We start from the raw sequence: 19,607 nt of genomic DNA, 5'->3' as shown, positions 1-19,607 counted from the left end.
CGCTGGATTCAGTTGAGCTGAAGTTCCTGTCTGCTAAGACAGCGCTCCTGACCATGCTCACTTCCATCAAGAGGGTCGGGGACCTCCAAGGGTGCCTTGTGTTTGGGCCGGCCTACTCTCACGTTGTCCTGAGACCCCGGCCTGGATATGTTTCCAAGGTTCCCACCACGCCCTTCTGCGATCAGGGGGTGAACCTGCAAGCACTGCCCTTGGAGGAAGCAGATCCAGCCTTGGCGTTGCTGTGTCCCATAAGAGCTCTGCGCATATACATGGACTGCACCCAGAGCTTTAGAAGCTCTGAGCAGCTCTTTGTCTGCCACAGAGGTCAGCAGAAAGGGAAGGCTGTCTCCAAGCAGAGGTTGGCCCACTGGATAGTGGATGCCATCGCTTTTGCCTCCTCCTATGCGTTGGCGCACGGCGCCTCTCTGGCAGACATCTGTAGGGCTGTGGGCTGGGCGACACCGAACACTTTCACGAGATTTTACAGTCTTTGCGTTGAGCCAGTTCCCTTCCAGGAACTTCGAGCTGTGTCCAGAGATGCTTTGGGAACGCCTTCAGCGTGACCATGCTCTGAATATCAGGTGTAATCAGTCCGAAGGAGGGCGAGGTGTCACGGGCGGGGTGACGTCACGACCAGGAAGTATATAAGCACGTGTCGTCTCTTCCCCCCAAGACGAGGGCTCAACGCTTCGTCTCTCTTCCTCTGAGGAGGTTGACGTGACGAGCGTTGATGAGGTTTCGCCGCCTCTGTTGCCCCAATATGAGGAGCTTTTAGAGGTGGTTACTCGTGCAGTGGCCAAGCTCGATATTAGTTGGCTGCCCGAGAGAACATCTGAGCCGCAGTGCAGTCGCCTTGATGAGCGTTTTCTGCGCTCGCGGCCGCCACCTCTACACAGGAGCCTTCCATTTTTTCCCGATCTCCACACCGAGGTGTCGAGATCGTGGGGAAAACCCTTTTCGTCTCGGCCATTCATTCCCTCCGCTGATTATTATGGCAACGTTAGGGAATTGAATGAGCGCGGGTACAGGGCAATGCCGCCGGTCGAACAGGCGCTTGCGAGCTATCTGTCTTCCTCCGCGGCATCGTCTTTGAAGGCTCCTGCTCTGCCCACTAAGCCGCTGCGCACTATTTCATCCTTAGTGGGCAGGGGGTATGCGGCAGCAGGTCAGGCTGGTGCGTGTCTTTACACTATGGCAGTGTTGCAGGCGTACCAGGCTGAACTGCTGAGAGAGTTAGACGAGAGCGGGGATATTAGAGCTGATGATATCTCCGAGCTCAGGAGGACCGCCGATCTCGCCCTCTGTGCCACCAGGGAGTCGGCCCGCACCATCGGCCGCTCGTTAGCTTGCCTGGGTCTCCGGTCAACCCCTGTACTGGGCTAAGTGTCCATATGGCTTGATTTCCTACAGGTAATCCCAATATGTGTATTCTTCCACGGTAAGGTTTCTCTCTCTGTAAACCTGTGTCTTCCCCTTGGCAGAACATTCTATCTGGCTCTGCTGGCAGCTCTCCTCCCTACTCCTAGGTAGGCCCTGCCTCAGAGTCCCATTCCGTATGTAGTACTGCCCCAGGCCTGGGTCAGTCCATATCAGTGTCTCCACATGTTACCTCCCTACGGGCAGGATGTGGCCTCCGTAGCACCCTTCTTCAGAAGGCTCGCTTCCCTGTCATTACTGTCAAGCTGTAACAACAAATAGGAAAGACTTGAAGCAATCTTTCACTGAAGGTCAAAATCCCTTCCGATTCATGTGGGGAAAGGAACGGCGGCTTGGCTATCTCCAGCAGTGATGTACACTCCTCTGGTCCCTGTGGGTACCGAGGTCAGCGAATTTGCGCTGGGGCGATGGGAAGGTTGCAACATTTGCATGGCATTTGTCTGTCACGCGCTTACTTGTCAACATTTGTATGCCTGAGGTTGTGATGGGGTTCAGGTTGTGGCGCTTTCCATGGACCCCTAATGTCGTCACGACATAACTCGTAGTGAACAATAAATAGGGAATGTCTCAGTTAGGTACGTAACCCTCGTTCCCTGATGGAGGGAATGGAGACGTTATGTCCCCATGCCACAATCTTGAACCTTCGCTCGTTGCCAGGGACACGTTCTCGGCTCCTCAGCGGAAAACCTGATGAGTGGATGCACCTGTCGCCTATTTATACCCATATGTACGGGACTGGCTAAGGTATGCAAAATCCACAAGCCAATATTCATTGGCATTTTCTCTTAATATCAGAGGTGATTGGGGCTCCCAAGTGAATCCCCTAATGTCGTCACGACATAACGACTCCGTTCTCTCCATCAGGGAACGAGGGTTACGTACGTAACAGAGGAGTTCTTCACACAGATTTTTTCATGTTTATAAAAAATAAATAATCCATTTGTTTCAATTCATGTGTATTAAAGAAAAAAAAGAGTTAAACTCAAGGCAAACAAATATAATTTGCTTTCTTCTGTGGAACACAAAAGGAGAAATTCTGACTGTGGCGGTTGCTCTGTTTCCATCATGAAGGAATATTAAAGAAGCCCATATGAATCTTGCTCTATATTCCAAGACTTCTGAAAACATAAAATGATACGAGAAACAAGACAGAAAATTGTGATTCATTGGTAATTTCCCCCTCTTTAATACAGTATGTTCAAAAAACAAAGAACTTAAAAAACGTAGATTATATGGCTTCAGATGACTCACAACTTTGGGATATGAGTTAAATGGACAGCGTTTATGGACAGTCAGTTGTTTCACTGAACTGTTTCATTTCAATTTCAATGAAATGTGACAGAATTTTTCAGAAAAATCAAACAGGTTTGAAAATCATACAGGTTTCATTTAACGGCTTAAGTATATTTCAGTAATGGTGTTAGATGCATCATACAGCCTCTTTGCAAAGATTTTGAAAGCACTTTTCACTTTTACTAGAGCTAAAATATATGGGATTAACTTTGTGCCAATTAAAATGAATGTAATTTTCAAGAAACGTATGAAAATATAAATTGAAAAAGAATAAAATGTCTTTGAAACAGAAAAAATAAATAATAGCATACAAAATTTTTGACTTCATTTTTAATACACTGCATATTTTGTTTTTTCCTCTTTCATTCGTTGATCTGTACTTACAAATACGCTTCCAGAGTTTTCATTTACGCCTCTAAAGTTTTCGTTTACTATTCTGAAGTTTTCGTTCGCCATTCTGGCACAAATCTCTTGTGGGGGCGGGGACAACAGCGGTGTGTTCTCATTGGCTACTGAGTTTTAGATTGACAGCTTCTTGACCTGGAAGTGAAGATGTCAGTGTTGTGCCCCCAGTGTGGATATGAGTATCTCTTAGCGGCTTCCTATTTCATTTGAATGATATAAAATAATATATAAAGATTTTTATTATTATTATTTTATCAGTATTGTTCTGCTGCTACACAACATTGTTGAGAGGATTTCTCAGGAATAGCACAGCGAATGATATCATCATTATCATCAATCATCGTCGTTATCAGGATACTCACGGTAACGTTAAGTTGTCTTGATTTAGCCCAATCATTACTGGACCTGGTTATCTACATACAGTTATAGCCTTCAGTTAGATCATATTTGCTTCGATTAGTTCATATTTCCCCCCAGCACATAGCGTAATGTACAGTCCTAAATGTACTGTTTCTGACAACGACCGATGCTATAAGTGCACTGTTAACTTTGGCAATGTAAATGCTTTTTCTGTGTCCAGATTTGGCTAATAATAATGCAAAAATGGTCACTTTGACAAAAAGTTGTCTTTAATAATGCCTAAATATATATCCAAATACAAAACCTAATACATACAAATAATTATGACTGAAATCAGTTTCCAGCAACTAGGGTATGCACAGTCATGATTATATAGGGCTATACAGCCATCTAATGGTTACACAACGGTATTATAGATGATAAATGGTGCATAATTTTGATGTATTTATTACTAAGTTAAAATTACTAATATAATTACTAATATATATAAAATTTAATAATTATATTGTGTATTTATTTGTTTGAAATATTTAAGTTTGAAGTGTGTCATGGGAGTTCAAAGCAGCTGGTATTGTTAGACTATAATACATCTTTCTCAATTTCCAGGGAGTGGAGCAACTTTTCAATAAACAAACCTCTGATGCTGACCCAGAGAATGCAGTGGTAGTACCAGAGATCCATTGCCCTCATCAGACAAGAATCTTATTTTGTTCAGACACATCACCTTTGAATGACTAGGATCTTGATCTTCAGACACCTGATATTATGCAAATATTTGAATTTCTTTGGAGCTCTAGATTAAAACAAACACAGTTCACACGTACACAAGAGGTTGCACTTTATTCTTATTAGTCTATGCTGATCTTGAATTAACATACTAACAGCATATGATTGTTAAGGGGATAGTTCGCCCAAAAATAAAAATTCTCTCATCTTTTACTCACCCTCATGCTGTCCCAAATGCATATTACTTTCTTTCTACTGGACAGGTAAACACAAATTAAGATTTTTAGGCAAATAATCCATCTCTGTGAGTCCTAAAGATGCTTTAAAAACCACACACAGTGACCGTGACAGTAATCCATCTGACCTATATTATGTTCTTGTGCATTTTGTGTAGCAATGTAAATTATGAGAATACAGTGCATTACATGTATACTATGCAGTTAGTGTTTCGTGGATTCTGGTCTTTCCTGTCACAACATAATTGCATCCAAGACTTTCACTTTGATATTTGTGTATATGCTAGTGACAATGAAGAATGTAAATTTATTTTAATTATTTCATATTTCATTTACATTCATTCAACAGGTTTATAAAAGTCACACTTGAAAGAGCTGATGATTTAAAAATGTATTTCCAATTATAAATGTTAGATGATAATGTTGACTAAATAACATAACTAAAAAAAACTATATTTCCAGTATTTTATATACAGTACTTTAACAATTAAACCTCCATATGATCTTCTTTTTCTCTCGCGCTCCTAAAAGCTTATGTTGACAGAGTAGTAGCAACAGATAAATACAAATTGAATTCAAAAACAAAACTCCTAACTTTATATCATTCAAATGAAAGCCACTGAGAGACACTCATATCCACACTGGGGGCGCAACACTGACATCTTCACTTCCAGGTCAAGAAGCTGTCAATCAAAAACTCAGTAGCCAATGAGAACACACCGCTGCTGACCCCAAAGACGCCTCAAATTGACAACATTCAGAAAAAGCTTAATTGCTGTTTCAATCTGATAAAACTGAGGTAACATGCCAAATAAACAGCACTACAGGGCTGCAGGGTTTCTAGCAAATTCTGTCTGTCTGACAACAAAGAGTTTCATAACTCAGCAGCATTCAGTACAGCAGAGAAGATTCTCTTCATATAAAATTAATTATAGGTCAAAGCAGGTTGTGCTGAAAATACACAGTAGTGCAAAGCAACTAATTTTCTTAAGGATTAGAAAAACAAATTACTACAGTATACTGAATTTCACATTCAAATGCCACGAAGAGACAAATAGTAAAAGTGCATGAGTGTATAATACATCTCTCCAGTTGGTTCATTACAAAAAAAAAAATTAAATCTTCAAGGAAACTAAATACATTTATAGTCAATGAGTATGTTTGTGTCTTAACCAATGAAAATAGCTTTTAACCAAAGCTTCAAAACTTTCTCTTCAGCCTCATCTCTCATTCTGACCAAACTCACATCACATTTGAATGCATTGAAGAGAAAAGTGCTTCAGCAACTGCAAGAAGTAATGGGATGAATGAGATATTAATTAAGAAACATGTTTGGACCCCAGGGTTAATTTCGCAATCTTTGTGCCTGTAATCAGCAGGTGGACCTGCAATTGATGCTCCATCAGCGACCCCAATTTCCCAAAAACCTCCTGCTCCTAATCCTATTATTATAATATCATGTGATAGTGATTTAGTATTATTCTCAGAGAAAAGTGGGTTTACTGAACACCACTAAGCTGATCTCTTTCACACAACGGCATAGTCCAATTAGAAACCATTCAGAGTTAAGATGCACTTTAATATCTGCTAGCCTCATCAGTGAACCATAATCTCAGTAATGATCCAAACACACAGCTAAACCCAAATGACATTTGGATAAGTTAAAACTAATAAGACTATAATGATACACATCTTACATATGCAAATCTCTCCTGCTGGAAAAAATATATGGCAACACTAATTTCGATAGTCCACTTTCACATTCTGCCGACAATAAGAAGCTTTGCAACTACATGTCAACTTAGTCTACTCACTGATAAAAATTATTCTGTGGCCAAGTAAATACTACAGAAAAATGTAATTGCTATATGAAAAAGTTACTTCAGCCAATAATTAAAAAAAAAACATAAAACAAAGTAAATTCTATACTGGTACTCAATTTAAGCTTGTAGAAGTTAAAGCATAAATATAAATTAAATAAAGGTCTTACTTAATTTTAAAATGAAGTAAGACCTACTCAACTTTTCTGGTTCCCATTATGCATTGGGGCAGGAATAATTAATAAGGTTGATTTTTTTTCCTGTTTTCCCACTGTATTTACACTGTTTTGTCATTGCTTTTGTTGTTAGGTTTAGTAACTTTCAATTTTGTTACATCTGGAGTTTATTTTCTACTCAAAATGACACATTCATACACAAAAATGAACCAGAGAATGTTACTGTCATTGTGTATTGTGTACCAAGTATTGAAGTCTCTGTGTTTGGATGAGTGCTATACTAGAAGTAGTGTACATATAGTGGGTACATGATATCTCTTGTATTATTTTCTTAGATGTTTCTGAGTAAAATACACTTTAAAAGTATGGTTAATTTAGGTACTAAATTAAGCAAAATCTACAGTGGCCGAGAGAGCTCAACGCACTGCAACTTCAGAAAACACATGCAAATAGAAAAAAACACCAGCAAATCAAGAAAACATCTTCATCATTTTGACAGCACATGCGCTGCAAATCCTCACAACACATGCAAATTAAGAAACGCGCTGCAAATCCTCACAACACATGCCAATTAAGAAACGCGCTGCAAAACTATTTTCAACATTGACAACACCAAATCAGCATATTAGAAGGATTTCTGAAGGGTCATGTGACACTCAAAACGCTGAACTTTAACAGTGTGGGGTCAGTAAGATTTTCCAATGTTTTTTTAACAAATGTTTCATATACTCACCAAGACTGCATTTATTTAATCAGAAATACAGTAAAAACATTAATATTGTGAAATTTGATTTGAATTTATTTGAATTTATATTTCAAATATATTTCAAATGCAATTTATTCCTGTGATAGCAAAGCTGAATTTTCAGCAGCCGTTACTTTCAAAACTTTCCCTCATCCCTCATTCTGACCAACACTCACCACTCTTCCACATTCTGAGAGGTTTCTTAGCTCTGGCTTTGCTGGATCCCTCTGTGGGCTGAGGAGGGGAGGCTGGGAAGACAGGGGCTGTGCTCTCCTCTGGTGCTGTAGTGGTGGGTGCAGGTGTAGTGACAGCAGGAGCAGGCGAGGTTGTCTCTGAGACCCATAGAAACTTGAACCACTGGATCTGAGATGAGACACTGACCAGGCTCAGGAGCACCAGACAGGTCAGCAGCAGCACCGGGGCTGCCATGCTGCTTGGCTGAGCGATGTAGATAAGCGTACGTTGTCCACTGCTGCGATACCGCCAAAACACGCTACGTCGCTCCTCCCGCACGTCTCCTCTCTGGACCCCCTCAGTACCCCATGCACCACGCAGACTTTGGTATTCAGCAGGACAGCCAAATGTCCGATACTCTACTCTATCGTAATGGGATTGTCGAGCACACACAGAGGCAGAATGCACAGCCTTTGACCCCCACCTCGGCCCCCTCCTTAAATCCCCTCCACTAATTACCACCTCTGACAAAGATTCAGCCCATGGCAATGTGGTTTGATTGCAAAAAATTGAAGAATTTACAACAGTGTGCAGCTATGAAGTTTTAAAGCTTGCTAAATGTTTTTCTTCAGCTTATATGGACATGCAGTACAAGTAAAGACACACTGAGCAGCACATTTCCATAAGAAGGCATAAGGATGCTGGATGCATTTTCAGTGCAACTGTGATTCAGTTCTGGTAACAGTACAAGTTCAAGCAGATACGAAAAGTAATATAATAGAGCAGCAATTAAATGTTTGATGACAAATCTGAATTTTCAGCAGCCACTTCAGCAGTCATATGATCCTTCAGAAATCATTTTAATATGCTGATTTGGTGTTCAAGAAACATTTCTTATTACTACCAAGAAACATTTCTTATTACTACCAAATTTAAAAAAGTTGCTGCTGCGTATTTTTGTGGAAACCATGATACATTTTATTCAGCATTATTTGACGCAGAGAAAGTTGAACTGAGCAGCATTTATTTGAAATAGAAATCTTGTTGGGCAAAGTTACTTTTAAAAGTAATGCATCAAAATATTGTGTTACTCCCTAGAAAAGTAACTAATTGTCTTAGTTACTTTGAAACATATTGCCTTATATTACTTTTTCTCATCTGGCATTGGGGTTACTTGTTTGTTTTTGGCAAATATTAAAGCCCTTTTACACCAAAATGTAAATGAATAAGCCTCAGGCAGAAGGAATTCCAAAAGTTCAAACAAACCTTTCAGCTATGCTGCCATTCTGGAATGCATGAAGAACAGGATGCAAGAGAAGAAAATTCAACACTTCTCAATCACAAAAAAAAATAAAAATAAAAGACAAATGTTATGTTTATCTAAAGTCATTTTTGCTTATTGGTATGGTTGAATTGGATGATTGAAGGTCAGCAGCAAAGACAGCAACGGTTAATAAAATGGGATTAAATACATAAAAGATTTCTGTGTAAACATTTAATTATTGCAGATTTGCATAATATTCTGAGTTTGCTTTTCACAGTTTTTATGAATTTTAAGAAATACTGAATCTGTTTTTGTGCGAGTGAGATGAGTAAATGCATATTCGCATTTAGTGTAGAACTACAGTAACACACAGCACACACAACTTACTCCTGATTTATCTCAGTGTGGGAACAGGAGAGCTGTCTGTCAATAAATGGTTACTTAGATATTTTCCTGTAAATTAAAAAAGTAATGTGTAACTTGAAAAAAGTAATCTGATTATGTAACTCACATTACTTGTAATGCATTACCCCAACACTGTCTGTAACACCATAAATGGCTTTAATGTCACTTTTGATCAGTTTAATGCATCCTTGCTAAAAAACAAAACAAAAAAAGTGTATAATTTCTTTCAAAACAAAACAATAACAATAATCTTACTGACAATAATGTACTTTCTGCTGTCAAACATTAGCCTACATTATGGAGCTATCAGAAAACTCTCAGAGGGCTGGTTATATTCTGGATGGCCTCCATGTCCAGGAACATGGGAAAACTAGGAGTTTGTGTTCTGCAAGCAGAGGGAAAAATCAGGGCATGGAAATACTGAGCCAAATTCATCAGCCAAGACTCCACAGCTCAGTGATCATCAATACACTGACAAAGAGAGTCTGTTCTGATCCATAGGGTGACAGTGTGTGCTTGAGTATGATTGTTGCAGATTGTTTAAGGTTTAATTTACAACAGGGTTATTGGGAGAAGAAAGGCTGTGTCTTCACATAGACCAGAAGAACCAGAAGGGACATTCCCACTATAAATAACTGTCCTGCTAATATTGCATTCTGCTTTCAATCTGTCAAAACAGAAGATGTTTTAGAAAACAAACACCAACAACAGCATATTATTCAAAACTCGTCCAAAAAAACTCAATTTAATATCTAAACCAATATAGCAGAGAACAGTTACTTGCTGTTAATGCCTTTTAGCCTTAAATAAGCCTGAAAATAAGAGATTTTAGAGTGTAAAGGTCAAAAATAAGGAAGACAGTGGGTCAACGTTCTATAGAGTCTCGTGTAAACAAAAAGGAACTCAAACTGTTAGCCTGTTATTTTAGGTTCAGGAGATCTTTGAGGCCTGAAGGTTAAGCAGGAGAGATGATGTTCCCATCCATCCAACCAACCACACTACTCCCTTTTCTGTACCCCAGCAACATTCATAATTGGTTTATTGTCAAAAGCCATCAGTTGTGCAATACGGTGGATTTCTTGTCTATTGAAAAGTCTCAATTAGCAGCTATGGCCTCCACTCAAGGGCATTATGCCCAATAGAGCAATTAGACATTATTGTCTTCTAAATGGCAGAGCCTGAATTAAGAGCTAGACACAAATTAAAAGCTAGACACTTTATTTCCATTACATTTCTCTTACTGAAAAAGACAGTATTATACAGAAAAAATATAGTCTATTAGTCAATTATTGCCTTATTCAACCTCTCAGAGCACTTACAGTATTGTGGTAGGCCTACTTAGGCATTGCGATTTTGAATAATAAAACAATACAAATCCATTTTGAGAAAATAATAACTACTGATTCTAAAATCACATTTTGTGAGCATTCTGTAAATGGAATAAAATTTGAACCCTTTAAATGACATGTGTCAGGACTTTGATTTTATAAACAGTGATCATCCAGCTCTCCCTAGTGGCGGGTTACAGAAACTCTACCGCAGTGAAAAATCTACCACTTATTCACTCAAACAGACTCACTGAAGCTACAAAAAAACTGTAAACCCCACTAACACAAATCCAGCAAAGACATGTAAACAAAGTGATTAGCCATCATGCTAACAATTTGTTGCTCATTTTAAATCAAAACTTCTTTCTTTCTAAAGTGTTGAAATACTCATATTACAAGTTTAGACACTATACTGGCTCTACTATCTGTGTGGTGGTCGACTGATTGGTCGTGAGTTTGTGTGAGGGCTTTAGTACTGAGGGATTAGCATCAGCACTAGTGGGAGAACAGGAGCTGACAGTAGCAGGGCTTCAGGAATCAATTAGCAAAATGAAGGAGGCTTCGTGGGTGAACAAAAACAGTGCTTAGCCACATTAAATCAAAATCACACTCCAAAGGCTTTTCATCAAAGTCCACAATTGTCAGCTTTTTCATTTTTTTAGTGACTCCATGGGCTGTTACTCAAGGGCAGTAGCATACTTGATGTCAGACAATATTCTGTAGCCTGTAGTCTGATTAGTTGTTTACATCTTCCTCTCCAACCATTTGAAAGCAGAAACCCCACAGTTACAACTCAGGAAAGCAAACAGTGTCTGTTGGCTGCTTGTGAGGTACTGAATACAAAAAGGAGACTGTAGCTTTGCAAGACATCTTTATATAAATCTGGCTAAATGATAGTAAATAGTACCGATTCTGTACAGTGACCCCAAATTTATTTCAACCTATACAGTCACACTTAAATGTCTAAATGTTATTGCACATAGCAAACCACCCTTTACAAATCAATTTTGCTAGATTTTTTAACTTTTCTGAAACATTTTTGCAATGACTTTTAAGCAACAGATCAAGGTTATTTTTAATGGAAGTATGAAGTTGGTTCTCCTCAAGTTTACATAGAGAGTAATCATGGCTGTAGATCATGATGATAACTATGAACATGATCCACAATCCAAAATGCTTTTGTCCTTGTAATTTAAATTAGACAAATCTATGTTTTGATGTGACTGACTTTAAATAGTTATGAAAAGTCTTAAAGAAAAAAAATGGATGACTAAGTTGTAAGACTAGTCTAAGCATTTTATGCAACTGGACACTGTCTGTAAAGTGCACTTTTGAATAAAATAAAATACAATAAAATAAAATAAATAAATAAAGTAAAATAAGATAAAATAAGAATAAAATAAAATAAAATTGTTATTTAATACACTGAAGTGTTAAATAATACAGTTACATTTATAAGACTACTTTTTGGGGCCACTATATATGGTAAATATACATAAAAAAGGAAAATTCAAGGATGAACTGTAGTGGAAATAAGTAGCTAATGCATCCACCCACCTATTACAGTTACAGTAAATTCCTCCAAATATCCAGTGTAAGAATTTCCCCTTGCTTTGAGCGAGCTACTTCACTTAAATCATGTGCCATAAGACGAACCCTTAATCAGGGACACAGGTAACTAGACCCCAGGAACACGGTCACCTCCACACCAAGGCGAGATCTTGCCAAATATTTTGGTGGCCTAGTTATCTTTGGCTTGCAGCCATATGTATTTGTGGATGTTTTCTTTGGTAGCATGACATCACAGAAAGTACATTTTTTGAGCCAATCAGATTGAGAAATTGGGTGGGAGGGAGGAGCTGTGTCCGGGCAGACAGTGGCCCAGTGTTCACTCTGACCCAGGTCATTATAACCTCCTCACACACCTATAAGAGCAGAGAGAAGCTCACACTCAATGCTGCTTCTGTGTAATGCATGTTTTCTTTATGGCATCAGCCTCCACCCACTTTTTTCTTGTTAGAAATATGCAAGTATGCAGAGCTTTCTGCAGTTTGAGAGCAGGAAATGTTCAGTTTTATCCGTGTGTACAGTAACCGATCTTTTTGTATTACATATAACTGCTAAATTTTCTCTATGAAATCATGAAATAAATAACATTAATGAACTGCTATGGAACTAATTGATGGTTTAACATCAAAACATCACAGCTTTTACACAATTATCCGAATATGAACAGGAGTTCAGCATGAATGTGGCAACAGCAGGACATGCTATACATTATAACTCCTTCTCATAAGTACTGGTGAAGTCTGCAGGTAATGTTTTAGGGAGTTGACCATGCTCATTGTAATGCAGAGTCCCTGAGGGTCTATGATAGGCTCGACTCCTGGGCAGAGAATGATAGGAATGTCCAGGCCCCCGCGTTCTGTCCAGCCTCAATCATTCAATCACCCACCTGGAGGTCACAGTTGACTGACAATGGAAGAGGAGGCTCCCCAAAGTAATTACAAAACTTAATGGAGGACAGCAAGGCAAAGAATCTTCACAGAATGAGTACATGTGGTCCTCAAAAGGTTTTTTGGGGTGATTGTGGATTTAAAATAATGTTAAATACTGTAAAAAAACATAGTAAATGAACATAATGTTTTGAGGTGGGCTACAGGGTTTGTGATCAGATCAACCAAGACTGATGTTAATACCAGGTTTAAACAGGTTTTAGAAGTGAGTGCACATTGTTACATGACCAAACTTCTGGTTAAATGTGATCTAAATATAAATCTGTCAATGACGTCTGCAAAATGCCAAGTTAATATTACAGTTTGTTTAAATGAGCCTGACTTTGAATATTTGTGGTTTATTGTGAGAGTAAAGAAAAATCCAGTGAGATTTGACAACCAACCTAATGGACATCATTAGAGGAGCAGACTATTGACTATATTAACCCAAAGAAACATACTTGTGGGTGCTGTGGTGTAGTGGTTAAGGATCATTGGAGGGTTACTTTCAAGAAGCAAGCAATTGTGCCCTTGAACAAAACTCTTAACTTAAGGCTCCAGACAGACAGACAGACACAATAATAATTAATAACAATAACATTAATAATACAAATTATATTATTATCATTATTTAAGTATCATTTACACTAACTAACTAACTAACTCATTAACTAACTAACTAAATAAATATTATTGGATAAGGAAGAATGAAAAATTCTAATTAAACAATAATTATTTTAATAGATCGACAAACAAATAATAATTATTAAAGATAATATATAATGATACAAATTGTATTTAATTGTTATTATTAATGCAACAAACAAACAATTATTTGTAGCAATTCTGCACCCCATTGTGACGTCATCTACAAACACACTTGCAAAATCACATTATTATTAGACTCAAACATTAAAGAATATAATATACCACCACCTACTTATGTAATTAAATTATTTATTTACTTGGTGCTACTGAGTTTACTCCCTTTATTTTCAGGGTGGTTATAGTGTGTGTGATAGGACTGACTGTCTGTAGAAATGAGGTAATCAAGCACACTGTTGACAAACCTAAATTACTAGTTAGGTGACACAGAAAGAAAACACAACAGTGGACAACGACTGTCCATTCAGACCATTCTCAAACTCAGTGTGAACCTTACCCAGAGTTCTCTGGGAAAGATGAGTTTGTTGTGTTGGGGGGCTGGAGGGCTGATGTGTTTTTTCCATGCTGTGAATTTTCCAATGTGTGTAATATATCACAGTAAGGGCTAAATGGATGTATTGTATATCAGAAAAACGGTGGAGCGGAACTTCCTGTACAACGATGATGTCACTTTTAGGCTCAATATGCTTTTCAGCATATTACAGTATCTGAATTGATGAAGGAAACAAAGGACAGATGCAACTAACTCATCTAAGGTGATCTGGTCTAATGCAGTGTTTTGTTCAGAAGGATCAAACCAGGGATTTTTTGAGGAAACAAACAGAGCCCACAGAGCAAAGCTTGGCATGCATAAGCCACAAACCACAACAATGATCACATATCAGTCAAAAATGGTAGATAAACAATAATACAAATATTATATTTCTTATTTCATTTGCCACTTGGCTACAAATGACACTTTCAACATGACAGCTTTGTTAAATGTAGAGGTGTTCTCAGGCAGGTGTTCTCACAGCAGGGAAGAGCTCGAAGGAATTAGACTAATGTGAGCATTTGATTAAAGCTGAATTTTATTAATGCTGAACATTAACTTGTTTTGGGGGGGTTCCTTCCTCCCTATATGAAGAATTTAGAAATGAAGTGCCAACCGCAGCAAACATGAATCCATTCATTAGTGCAACAAATACAAAGCAAATCACTGAAAAAAAAAAAAAACATACAAATGACCATTTTTGCACAGCTTACAACATCAGTAACAATTAAAGTCACGTATGAGCAATGGACAGTGCAGAAATGAATCAAACTGCAGCGGCAGAACCAGCTTTCACTTCAATAATGTCTCAAAAAGATGCAAATCTCATGCCGAAAAGAATACGGTGATCAGTGGGAAAATGTCCAGAGACCTGTTTTTGTGTCAAAAAGAGTGTCTGATCACTCCTCAGACAGTTTCAGAAACTGAGCTTCAAACACAACATATAACATGTTCAAAATCTCTTTTTTGGCTCAAATCCCACAAATACAAAATATGAAACAACTCATCTTTAGAAGATTATCCCCCGGTTTCACAGACGAGGTTTAAGCCTAGTCCCAGACTAAAATGTAAATCTGAGCTGTTTCAACTGAAAGAAACTTGCACTGACTGACTTTAAAACATGTCAGTGCCTTTGTATTGTCTTAAGATGCACACCAGTAATGTTTTTTTCTAAGGCATGTTTATAAAAATTACTTAAATGTCCTAATTGAACTATGACCTAATCCTGGTTTAGGCTAAGGCCTGTCTATGAAACCGGGCCTATAAATGTAATTTCAAAGGTAAAGAGAAAACAGTATTTAGCTATCAGTATTGGTATATGCTATATAACTAAACTAGTTCAGACAATTCCACACAAATAACAAATATTCTAATACTTTACTAGTGCTTTTAACCCTTACCTTCTTTATAAAGTAAATGGTATAGATCAGCCCATGTAGGCTACAATGAAACAAACTTTTATGTTTCTGAACAAGAACTAAATAGGTTTCGATTACAGTGTGTATTAAAGGTTCCCAGAAGAGGAGATCTAAATACTATTCAGTATAACCAGATTGGAAGAGAAATTAGGTTGAATTAACTGCCTAAAACAATGAACAGAATGCAGATACAACAGCATCTCACATTATCTCTTTTTCTTAGTGTTCACTCACTTTCACTCACAAAATGAGCAGATGTTAAGCAGCTTATTTGAATTTGCCTATTTTTTCTATTATTCACTTAACCCTTTTTTATCTGAGGACTCAATCAAGCCTATGTTCAGATAGAATAATAATTTTTTTCCAGCTTTCAGTGTAATATTCTATTTATTTTATTACTTGAGAGTCACGTATTGTCATAAAATTGACACAAAATAACAATAATAATATACTGATCTTAGTTAAAGGGGTCATATGATGCGGTTTCAAGTTTTCCTTTCTCTTTGGAGTGTTACAAGCTGTTTGTGTATACATAAGATCCCCGAAGTTGCAAAGACTAAAGGCTCAAAACCAAAGAGATATTCTTTATAAAAGGTAAGACTCTGCCACGCCCCCCCTAAAACGGCTCATTTAAACACACCCCCACATGTCTACGTCACGATGTTGGTAAGATTTGCAATACACCGCCCAAATGTATACGCAATGAAAGAAGGTGGAACTATTAATCTCCCTGTAGTAGTGTTGCTGCCGCCGGCGCCATGTCCTGGAGATGCTGTGTTTCATTGTGTGAAAGTGAAAGTACTTTAAATGGCTTCCAAAAGAGGACACAACTAGAAATCAGTGGTTAAGTTGTATTTACAACACTGTTGCAGAACAGTTCAACCCAAATAGTGCACTGTGCAGTGCATTTTACGGAGGACTTTTTCCTGAACCTGGAAGAGTAGCCTACAATGCTGGCTTGCACAAAGGCTGTTTCTATAAAGTGGGGCAATTCCAACTTTGCAAGGACAGTCTGACGCTTCTGACTCACAGCCTGTAAGTACGTTTCTGCTACTGACTATTCAAACGTGAGTTTTGAGCAGTGTAGAGTAACGCTTGTTGTTTGTCGTTTCTCAAATCACAAATGCAGACATGGTAATGTTTATGCGGCGCGATGCAACGCGATGCTAAAAAGACAGTATAAGTCATTATAATCAGTAATTATGTCCCCACTGGATGCAACAAATGCCTCGTTTATAATGGGTTTTATTTTAGGTTTTATTTTTGTGTCGTCGCACCGGGACACTGCATCACAATACGTAAAGGGCGTAACATTTCCTTCTCGAGCTTGAGGTATTCGGCCAATCACAACACACTGAATAGTTGGCCAATCAGAGCATGCCTCGCTTCTCAGAACGATGAGCTTTGTAAAAATCAAAGCGTTTCAGAAAGGCAGGGCGTAGAGGAGCAACAATAATGTACAGAATGTGGAAAATAATGTGTTTTTTGAACCTTAAACCACATAAACACATTGCATTACACCAAATACACAAGATAATGTTCTTTTTAGCAACGTCATATGACCCTTTTAATGTTCAATTTTACGTAATCGTTCAAAAATTTGGGGTCATTAAGATATTTTTATTAAAATAATGTTTTATTCAGCAAAAATACATTACATTTGTTATAGGTAAAAAAAAATAAATGCTTTTCTTTTGAACTTTCTATTGATCAAATAATCCTGAAAAAAGTATTACAATTTCCACAAAAATATTACACAGCACAACTGTTTTCAACATTGCTATTAATAAGAAATGTTTCTTGAGCACCAAATCAGCATATTAGAATGATTTCTGAAAGATCATGTGATACCGAAGACTGGAGTAATGATGCTGAAAATTTAAACTTGAAAGTTATAAATAATAAATAATATTTCACAGTAGTACTTTTGAACAGCAGTGTACTAATTATACTTTTTACATTAAAAACAGCAAACATTTCAGTCTGTTGATGTTATGAACTAATACGACCTTACTATCAGTTAAAAGAGATACAAAGACTGGTGGAGCTCTTCAGGTCAGTGGAGAGCATCTCAAGTTACATGGCTGTCATGCTGTTTGGATGATTGCCTTTTGAAGACAGTGAGCTCATTAACTAACCAGTACAGAGAGGATATGAAGGATTGACTTTATTCTAACAGTTTATCCTTCAATTTTTGGCCACTCCAGACGTCTGAGCACATAATTGTGTTGAAAAATGCAGGCCGTGAAACTATTCCAAGCTTTGGACAGCAATGGAAGCAGATGCAACAATATTTCTAAAATCGAGGTCACCTGCCTGCTCTGACCTGTTCTATTGGTGCCCACAAACACTGAACGACAACACTGGGCTCATCACACAACATGTTTACTGCGTGTCACCTAATTCTGAATCTCTATATAGGCATCACACCTGGTGACAAGCAGTTAAATGGTGCACAATAACCTCTGCAAGTGATTCCTTAGGACTGACACACAAAGTTCCTTTAAACCTACACACTTACAGCATAAAAAAACTTATAATACAAAGACAGTGTTTAGATAATCACAATGTCTACGCCTGGAGGAGAGAACATTCAAATTTCACAGTGCATCGCCTCTACTCGTCCGCTCATCAAAAATTTAATTTTGAGTTAAACAAACAAAATCACCAACTTTATACCAAAAATAAAATAACAGAAATATTTGCTTTGTAATATAATTTGAATATTGGACAAATACCTGAAATAGACATCTATCTAAATATGAAATCACATGTACATCTATGAGATCAATAAAGTTTTTAATCTCCAAGGTATTTTAAGATCTGATTGATTAGAAGTTTGCTGTGACGGTAAGTGATCAGAAGATTTACAAGTAAAGCCCTTCATTAAAGCTTAAGAATGGATGGTTTCATTTCATGCTCTCTATTCTAAATAAGCAATAAAATCTATAAGTATAATAAATATATCAAATCAAGTATGCATGGTGGCATACGCACACCTCAGTCATCATCTTACCTGTCTACAACTCTGTCATGCTCTTTACAACACATAAAGGCCTACAGGTGTCAGATTTGCTACTTTTTCTGTAAAAATATCAAAATGGCCTGAACCTAATATTTCCCCATTCACACAATGTAAAACTAAATGACCTAAAATAAACTTCATGTGAAGACATCTTAAAAAATTTTTAGATTTAAGAAAAATATAGTATTTAGTGTGACTAAATCAACCAAAATACACACTGTGGTGTACAGGATCAATTAAAGTTATTTTATGGGTCACATCATAGAAATAGCTCCTCAGTATAAAACTGTATTGGCTACTCACTTTTTACGTACTTGTGCAAAATTCGTTTTGCATTTCAGTGCAACCCAGTGGCGTACCTCATATCAATACACTAATAAAAGCTGACTTAAAAGTGTTTTAAACAGGCCTGTTTAAAAGCATTCACCAACCTTCCATCACATGAAGCGCAGATGAGCGATAACTCAAGGCGAGATGCGCACCGACGAGCCAAGACAGGAGCCTAAACGAATGCAGTGATGTTAAACGCAAATGCACTACAACATATGCACAACTGTTTGCTTGATGAATTGTATCTGTTCATCCCATCCACTTACCAAAGTTTCATTTTCCTCAGCAGTTTGCGCATAAGATTAGTGCAAAACCGTGGATATCAACACTTCCAGAATAGAGAGTGTTGTCTCTCTCTGTCCTCTCTCACTTCTCTCCTCCTGACTGACTCTCCGGTCTCTCACTTCAGACTAACTGAACAAAGACTGCCTCAGTCTCAGCACTAAACAGCGCTACGGACTGCTGAAATCCGACCCCGAAAAATCTCTGAGAAGCGACGGTCTCCACTCTTTCAAATCCGTTTTAGTGCAGTGACCCCATAAACAGCTCGGCTGTTCAATCCCTGAACAAATATGTTTTTTTTTTATCATCCTTGGCTGCGAGTTACAGCACGAATTCTGTCATGTTCCACCATTATTTGTTGAGACGAAATGTGAAATATGTTTATTCTTGTAAAAAAAAAAAAAAAAAAAAAGGTTAGACGCAGTTTAGCCTAGAGAATAGGCTATACAATACACAGTAGGGAAACAAAACACGCAGTTTAAAGTAGGCC

The 19,607-nt window shown here is 37.8% G+C and overlaps 1 protein-coding gene across 6 annotated transcripts in view; it reads right to left on the bottom strand.

Annotated features, from left to right (window-relative positions):
- LOC306845656 (collagen alpha-1(XV) chain-like) overlaps window positions 1-19,367 on the bottom strand; it is a 52,284-nt gene extending 32,917 nt beyond the window's left edge. For 4 of the 6 annotated variants that reach the window (XM_079378572.1, XM_079378573.1, XM_079378574.1 and 1 more), the window contains exons 1-2: window positions 19,102-19,367; window positions 18,937-19,007 (exon numbers count right to left, since the gene is read on the bottom strand). In XM_079378572.1, the coding sequence (XP_079234698.1) occupies window positions 18,937-19,007; window positions 19,102-19,133 (103 nt within the window). In that variant the 5' untranslated portion in view covers window positions 19,134-19,367. Of the gene's footprint in view, window positions 1-7,374; window positions 7,860-18,936; window positions 19,008-19,101 lie in introns of those variants that run through there. The other 2 variants (XM_079378570.1, XM_079378571.1) reach the window with 1 other exon arrangement.
- Between the last annotated feature and the right edge of the window lie 240 nt (window positions 19,368-19,607).

This window comes from Barbus barbus, assembly GCF_936440315.1.
Source record: "Barbus barbus genome assembly, chromosome: 26".
Lineage (NCBI taxonomy): Eukaryota > Metazoa > Chordata > Actinopteri > Cypriniformes > Cyprinidae > Barbus > Barbus barbus.
This window is presented reverse-complemented; position numbering and strand designations above follow the sequence as displayed.